This window comes from Camelina sativa, chromosome 6 (genome assembly GCF_000633955.1).
Source record: "Camelina sativa cultivar DH55 chromosome 6, Cs, whole genome shotgun sequence".
In the NCBI taxonomy this organism is placed as follows: Eukaryota; Viridiplantae; Streptophyta; class Magnoliopsida; order Brassicales; family Brassicaceae; genus Camelina; species Camelina sativa.
In genome coordinates this window covers 9,840,734-9,849,472 of record NC_025690.1, presented here as the reverse complement: position 1 = coordinate 9,849,472, position 8,739 = coordinate 9,840,734, and the positions used below count along the sequence as shown (strand labels likewise).

The 8,739-nt window shown below is 31.5% G+C and overlaps 1 protein-coding gene across 1 annotated transcript; it reads left to right on the top strand.

The window, feature by feature from the left end:
- LOC104790760 (high affinity nitrate transporter 2.6-like) lies at nt 2,787–7,070 on the top strand. The gene is made up of 4 exons (XM_010516544.1): nt 2,787–3,261; nt 5,516–5,942; nt 6,032–6,147; nt 6,244–7,070. Exons 1-4 carry the CDS (start codon nt 2,849–2,851, stop codon nt 6,914–6,916), a joined length of 1,629 nt encoding a protein of 542 aa, XP_010514846.1. The 5' UTR covers nt 2,787–2,848; the 3' UTR covers nt 6,917–7,070.

Here is an 8,739-nt window from a genome sequence, read left to right as displayed (position 1 = left end):
TATATATATATATATATATATATATATATATATATATATATATATGCAATCAATTATTTAATTTTGACTATCGCGTTAATCAATCAATATAAACATATATATTTTAAACCAAAAAAACATATATATGTCGTAGCCATCATTTAAATTTGATGATGTGATCAAATAAATAGCATCGAATGGCGAATGCATATATAGTCAATGTTTCTTCGGTAAAATGTAGCAATCACTTGTAGTATATAAAACCTTGAAAAATACTTAAGTTCACTTCTAGGTGAACCCCTTTGTTCACTTCCTCATTTTTAACCAATCAAAATCTTCTATATATTATTTTATTTTAAAAATAAATCAAAATTATATTAAAAAGAAAAACAAATGAAGGAAACAAAATTATGTATACTTTTAATTAAGGAAAGTTAAATATTGGCTTGATTTAGATTTTACAATTACAACAAAATTATGTGTCGGTTTGGGTTTACAATTGAGATGGTTAAGGTTTAGATTTTATAATTAGAATAAAAATTATATGTCGGTTTGGGTTTACAAATCAGATGATTAGGGTTTAGATTTTACAATTAGAATGAAATTATATGTCGGTTTGGATTTACAAATAAAATAGTTAGGGATTAGGTTTTACAATTAAAATGAAATTTTATGTGGGTTTGGGTGTACAAATGAGATGATTAGGGTTTAGATTTTACAATTAGAATGAAATTATATGTCGGTTTGGGGTTTACAAATGAAATGGTTAGGGTTTAGATTTTATAATTAGAATGAAATTATATATCGGTTTGGGTTTATAAAAGAGCGGTTTGAGTTATTAATCTTATAATAATATATACAAATTTTGTTTCCTTATTTTATAAGGAAATGAATGAATAGGTTATTAAATGTTTTGTGATATGTTAAATTATAATTGGTTAAAATAAGGAGAAGTCAACAAGAGGGTTCACCTTACGAGTGAACCCAAAAATTGTTCTAAAACCTTCAACAACGCAAATAAAATACTATGTATTTCTATATACAAATGTTTTGTAATTAATAATCAAGAAGAGAGAAGAGAGGAGGCATGAATAAGGGAAGCAACATGACGACGATCAGCTTGATGATATGCCGGTGCCCCACCGTACGCACCAGATCGAGTTAGGTTCTCGTACGGCAACACTAGATTACTTTTTGGTAGGTACACATACGTAACGTACCATATCTAGTTATATATTATGGACGGTGAAATTAGTCAATATTGTCGCATACTCGCATAGCTTAGTTGATTAGCAAGTGCTAATCGTGGACTAGAAGGGTAATAATAACCAAATATTTTTATGATTTTTAAAATGATACACTTATTTGTATAAAATTTCTAACACGGGATGACAACATTTTTACTAGTCGACGATGAGCACTTGGTTATGTCTTCGTGAGGTCTACCAAGTTGCAATTATAATTTATTAAGAGATTGACAGCGTGATACATAAACATGGAGTATTAGTATTATATAATGCGATATTGTCAACGACCATATTACATGATTTACTTCTGTTTAATTGGATATTCCTTTTGGCATACAAGAAAGTTAGCTTTTACTTTTTCCAAGTACTTATTTTAACATTCATGTTACTATGCAAATTGTAGATGCAATACCCTATTTGCTGAAACTGTTTTTAAAATGGTGGATTAGTCTACACATCCGCCAAAGTCTCTAGTCAGATATGGTTGTGGCTACTTCTCTTTAACATAAACCGACTTTAGTTGATTTTATCGATATATATTGGAAGTTTTTTTTTTTAATTTAAGAATTTTGGTATATCCGTAAATATTTACGGGGTTTAATTTAAGAAGCATGGGTGTTATGGTGTATGACACCATAAATTTTGTAATTTTCAGTTTATGTTTTGTTAGAATAACTATTTGACTCATGTCAGGAAACTATTTACACCCTTATACAAATTTTATTGGAGAGATATTTGGGTTCACCCCTGAACTTCTAAAATAAGGAAATAAAATTTGTATATATTATTATAAAATTAAAAACTTAAATTATTCTTTTATAAACTCAAACCGACATATAATTTCGTTTTAATTGTAAAATCTAAATCCTAACCATCTCATTTGTAAACCCAAACCAACATATAATTTTGTTCTAATTGTAAAATCTAAACCCTAACCATCTCATTTGTAAACCCAAACCGACATATAATTTTGTTCTAATTATAAAATCTAAAACCTAACCATCTCATTTGTAAACCCAAACTGACATACAATTTTGTTCTTACTGTAAAATCTAAACTCTAACTACCTCATTTGTAAACCCAAACCGACATATAGTTTCGTTTTAATTGTAAAATCTAAATCCTAATTCTCATTTATAAACTCAAACCAATATATAACCTTGTTTAATTGTAAAATCTACACCAAAACAATATTTAAATTTCTTTAAATAAAAGTATATAAAATTTGTTTCCTTAATTTGTTTTGCTTTTTAAATTAATTTTGATTTATTTTTTAAATAAAATATTAGATAGAACATTCTGATTGGTTGAGAGACGAGGAAGTGAATCATTTTATTGACCCTATACGTTATTATAAGGACACGCTGGATATATAAAAGGAAAGTTATTTACAGAGTATTCTAATTACTTATAAATAAATAACCATATTTTACCAAATCTTCCATAAAATATATTTTTTAATTGTCCCAAACGAATATGCGATATTTCTACGTTTATATATATGGCATGAAAAAAAATAAAACCGACAAACCTAGAAAACCAAAAAGAAAAGGCGTGGGAAGGACGAGAAGCACGTTGCCTCTCAAGAAGAAAGAGTCTTCTTCTCCCATTTCTTGGGAATAATGGCTTACCATAATGATGAAGAAGGCTCCATTGGGACCTCCATGCATGGAGTCACGGCGAGGGAACAAGTTTTCTCCTTCTCTGTCCAAGGCGAAGATGCCCCTGCGTCTCAGCCTGTTCAATCTGATGATCCAACGGCTAACTTTGCCTTGCCGGTTGACTCAGAGCATAGAGCAAAGGTATTCAAACCATTCTCGTTTGCCAAACCTCACATGAGAGCTTTCCACTTAGGATGGATCTCTTTTTTCACTTGCTTCATCTCCACGTTTGCCGCCGCACCTCTCGTTCCGATCATCAGAGATAACCTCGATTTGACCAAAAATGATATTGGAAACGCCGGAGTCGCCTCAGTTTCTGGAGCCATTTTCTCTAGACTCGCTATGGGAGCTGTTTGTGACTTGCTCGGGGCTAGGTACGTACTTACTATGTTTTACAACTATATTCGAATGTGTTTACTAGCGAAATTATCTTGACTATGGACTTAACGAACGAACGTGCTGTTACAACACATACATTAGATCTAGGACTCACCAGTCACCAATATGAAACATTTTATCATATCATGGGAAAATACAAAAAACAAAAGTATAGAATTATAATAATTAACTAGATTAGGATCCGCACAATGTGCGGGTTTTAAAATTATTTAATAAAACTTTTTTTTTAATATAAAAATAATATTTTGTAAGTGAAATATATTTTTCAGAAATAAAAAGATAAATATTTTAAATTAGAAAGAAGTTTTATCTATTTTTACTTTAATAGATAAATAACCTAAAGCTAAATTATCTATTTATCTATTTTTATCTAATTATAATAAGTTTTATCTATTTTTAATTAGAAAGAAGTTTTATCTATTTCTAATTAAATATTTTTAATTAGAAAGAAGTTTTATCTATTTTTACTTTATTATTACAATTCTTAAATTAACCTAAAGCTAAATTATCGACCACCAAAATGTTTTTTAAACATTATCCATTACGAATATTATATTATTGTCAAATTTCAAAAACAATCAACAACTTATTCATAAATTTTTTTACATGCAATCAACTCGTCAAAGTGTAATCTTATTAGCATCTACGTATAATTTTACTCTATATTTTACCACTAATAATGTGTTCTTGTACGGTAAAATATTTTATTGTTAAAATGCACTCTTTATCACTATCTATAAAATGTATTCTTGAACAAATTAAACTAATTTTTATCTCTTTACTTTCATTTTGACGTAGCTTCTTTTCACCACTAAAGTTTATAGTGACAGTTTGTTTAACCTCTAAAACTGTTTAATGAAAAAAAATATTTTGGATGAAAAACTGAGAAAAAAATATCTACATGATTGCAATGAGTTTATGACCAACCCAATAAAATATGAAAAATTAAAAGACAGTTAAAAAAAAAATTATACACGATGATATAGGAGTCTTAGATAATTTATAGATATAAAATATATATTAAAATAAAAATCTAAAATAGTACAGCATAAGAAATTTAAAATATTTATTTTAAAAGGAATAAATAAAGAAAGATCTTACATATCTTTAACGGAAAAAAAAAGAAACTCAAAATAATAGCAAAAAAAATTATTTCAAAATATCACGGAATTTCTAATAAGAAAATCTAATTTAACTAAAGAATATAACTAAAATCTAATAAAACTATAACATAATTACATTAAAATAATAAAAAGAAGGAATAAAAAAATAGATTCTTCATCCAAAATTGTATAAGACAAACATATTAAAAGTCCTTACCATCGTCTAAGTTGTAATTTTGGAACCTTGTATTTTGGTAAACTATTTTAGACAATGAAAAAAATGAAAATTTTAAAATAATATGATATCTATTATTTATAGATGTGGAAATAGTCAGATAGGTGAAAGTAGTTGAAGATATATGTGTAACATTATATAAATATTATACGTACACATTGACTTAGTTTGTCTACCCATATATGAAGCATAATTAAATCCAGACATATATGAGGTTTATCTACAAGCATTTTCGACCATTACTTAATATACATCTTTATTAATAAGACATATGATCTATTTCCGGTGATAGATAAATATTTCTTTTTTGATTTTGGATTAGTTTTTTTTTGTTTGGTAAATATTTTTTTAACTTTTTTTTTTCTAGCGTTTAACTTAACATGTGTCAAAATCTAAGCTTGTTAATTTAACACATGTCGCGATCATGTTAATCAGTAATCTGGACAAGTGTCGACATCTTATCAATACAATTGACACGTGTTATGATCTTGTTAATGAGTAATTTTGACATCAAACTTTTATATAATAAGATCTAATGTATCATCCATAGACTCTAGTTCGAAGAGTTATATGAGGCAGATTGGACGATAGCAAAAGAGACTCTTAAAGGTTTAAATATTCTCAACAATATTGTTCAAACTTCTATTAGGCAAAATATAAACCAATCAAATTTTTATTGGCTTTAGGAAATATTACAACCGTCATCAATCCCGTCACATGTTTTTATGATCTACATCATTTTTTTAACGCCAAACTTTATGATCTACATAGGCATGCATTTTTTTTTTTTTTTTTTCAATTTTAACTGTGTTTTCTTTAATTTTTCTTTTCTTTTCATTATAAGTATTCATTCCAACTACTGATGAGCGACTTCCGATAAAAATGAAACAGGTACGGGACTGCTTTTTTGCTGATGCTATCGGCTCCAACAGTCTTCAGCATGTCCTTTGTGTCTGACGCTGGTGGCTACCTAGCCGTCCGCTTCATGATTGGTTTTTGTCTAGCCACGTTCGTGTCTTGTCAATACTGGACGAGCGTCATGTTCAACGGCAAGATCATCGGACTGGTCAACGGATGTGCCGGAGGGTGGGGTGACATGGGAGGAGGCGTGACTCAGTTACTCATGCCAATGGTCTTCCATGTCATCAAACTCGCCGGAGCCAGTCCCTTCGTGGCATGGAGGATCGCCTTCTTCGTCCCTGGGTTTCTACAGGTCATTATGGGCATTCTTGTGCTCACTCTTGGACAAGATCTTCCTGATGGAAACCTAAGTACTCTACAGAAGAAAGGTGAAGTTTCCAAAGACAGGTTCTCCAAGGTACTTAATAAAACATATCAATATCTATAAGTTGAAATAAAATTAAAATTATTCTTGTTTCCTTAACAAATTAATTTTGTATCTTTTAGGTGTTTTGGTATGCTGTGATGAACTACAGAACATATGTCTTGTTCCTTCTCTATGGATTTTCCATGGGAATCGAAATGACCATCAACAATGTTATCTCAGAGTATTTCTTCGACAGGTTTGAATTAACATAAATAACAAGTTTTGGTTAACGATTTTGAGTTTCTTTAATCACAAGTAACCTGATCTGTTTCTTGTGCTTTACGTATATTAGGTTTCAACTTCAACTCCATACAGCTGGTATGATAGCAGCCAGCTTTGGTATGGCTAACTTCTTCGCTCGTCCTCTTGGTGGCTATGCATCTGACATGTCAGCTCGATATTTCGGCATGAGAGGGAGGTTATGGACCCTTTGGATATTACAAACTTCTGGTGGTCTTTTCTGTGTTTGGCTCGGCCGTGCTACTTCACTTCCTATAGCTATTTTAGCCATGATGCTCTTCTCAGTCGGCGTACAAGCTGCTTGTGGGGCCATCTTTGGCATTGTTCCTTTTGTGTCGCGTCGCTCTCTAGGACTAATATCAGGACTTACCGGTGCGGGAGGGAATTTTGGATCGGGACTGACTCAACTAGTCTTTTTCTCTTCATCAAAATTCCACACTGCTGATGGCTTGTCGCTAATGGGAATCATGGCAATGATTTTTACGCTTTTGGTTGCGTTTATACATTTTCCACAATGGGGTAGTATGTTCTTTGGACCAACAAGTGATGAGAAGAAATCAAAAGAAGAACATTACTATGCAGCGGAGTGGACTGAGGAAGAAAAGCGGCAAGGATTGCATGAAGGTAGCCTTAAATTTGCAGAGAATAGCCGGTCAGAAAGAGGCCGAAAGGCGGCTATGGAGGGCGGCTCCATGTCGGAAACTGAAAATCCGACTAATGTTTAGTCACGTAGTAGCATTTTCATCTCAACATGTACGCACGTACGCACACACAACATATACATTACAGAATTATGGTGAGACTTATAATCATATGTTATGTTCTATATGTACCTTATTCAACCGTTGAATTCGTCTGTACATTGGTGTTTCTTCACGGTTTTACATGTCTAGCGAGCATGATCTTAATTAATTTGATTATATGAGGTTTGGTAAACTATGGACTATGCATGGCTTCATCATTTAAACTTAACGTGTGGTTTGTTTCTTGTTTTATATAAAAAAATTCCCTATCACAGATACCTATGTAATAGAACATATGTTATAAATAATAATAAGATAAACGAAAGTACGGTTGTCTCTTCTGGCCGCTTATCGGCGATTGTCTCTCTCGTCATCATCACTGTCGCATTTCGTCTACACTCGTGTTCGTATTTTTGGGTTCCCGTATGTGTCGAATCTTTGTTTTTGAGTGTTCTGATAATAGCCCGTGATTTAAACCATTTTTCTGACTGATTAAGATTTTTTATTATCGCTGTCATTTAATGAAATACGACAACTGATTTATATTGCTTCGCGGCTGAGTTATAATATTTCACGGAAAACGAAAGGTTGCATAGATTCATATGACGGCTTATTTATATAGTTTTACGGCTGAGTTATAATATTTCATGGAAGACGAAATGTTGCGTAAATTCATATGACGGCTGATTTATATTGCTTGTGGCTAACTTATTACAAGAAAAAAACTGAACGTAAACAAATGATCTATATTGCTTTTCGGCTAAGTTATTACAAGAAAGAAACTGAAAGTAAATAAATATATTACAACAATACTACATTGGACAAGTTTTGCGCATCTATCTGCACAACTCTACACCCTCTATCATTAATGTTAAATACATATTTGTGTTTATTTATCCAATTATCAGAACAACAATTATCGCAACCGGATCCATCACATATCAGAGCACGATGAACGAAAAAGAATAATGAGGAAGACGATGACGAATTGGACGTTCAAAAATTAAGTTTTGGATATCTCTGTTGATGTGAAGAACAAGGTGAAGAACATGTAAATCCTTTTTGAACAAGGTGAAGAACAAGACGTGTAGAAAAAAAGACATTTCGTATTTCCTTTGATGATGATGACATGGAATGATTCATCCGATGTTATTTTTTAATTGATGAAGTGGCAAGTAAGCCACCAAACGAACATGTAAATCCACTACAAGAAAACAACGGTTTTGCGATGGACAAATATGTAGCGAATCCCTCGCAAATCGACAATAGCGAGAGATTTGCGAGGAAAGTCCGTTCCCCGCAAATCGCTTTTCGCAAATCGGTCAACGTTGCAAATCCCTCGCAACCTTTGTGAGGAAAAAAATTCCCTCGCAAACTAAGCGCAAATTGCGAAGACTTGTTTATAAAGAAATTTCCTTGCAAAATTACTATCTAGTAACTCCCTCGCAAATTTGTGATGCTTTTGCATTATTTTTTCTGTGCAAATAATAATAATGGTATAAAAAAAAAATTTCATTTTGATTAGCTTAATTAGAATTAAACCGGCAATTAGAATTTAACCTGTAATTAAAATTAAACCTGTAATTAGAATTAAATCTTATAACTTATGTAAATTAAAGCTGTAATTAGAATTACTAAGTTTTCTAATAATAAAATAAGTTTACAAGGGATCAAGTTCTAAGCTAAACATTACACATTACACATTAAGAGAGAAAGAGAGAAAGAGAGTTCATCAATTTGCTTGGCCGCCGGTAGCTTCTCCGCCGGTTGCCTCTCCGGTGGTTGTGTCTCTGGCAGCTGGATCC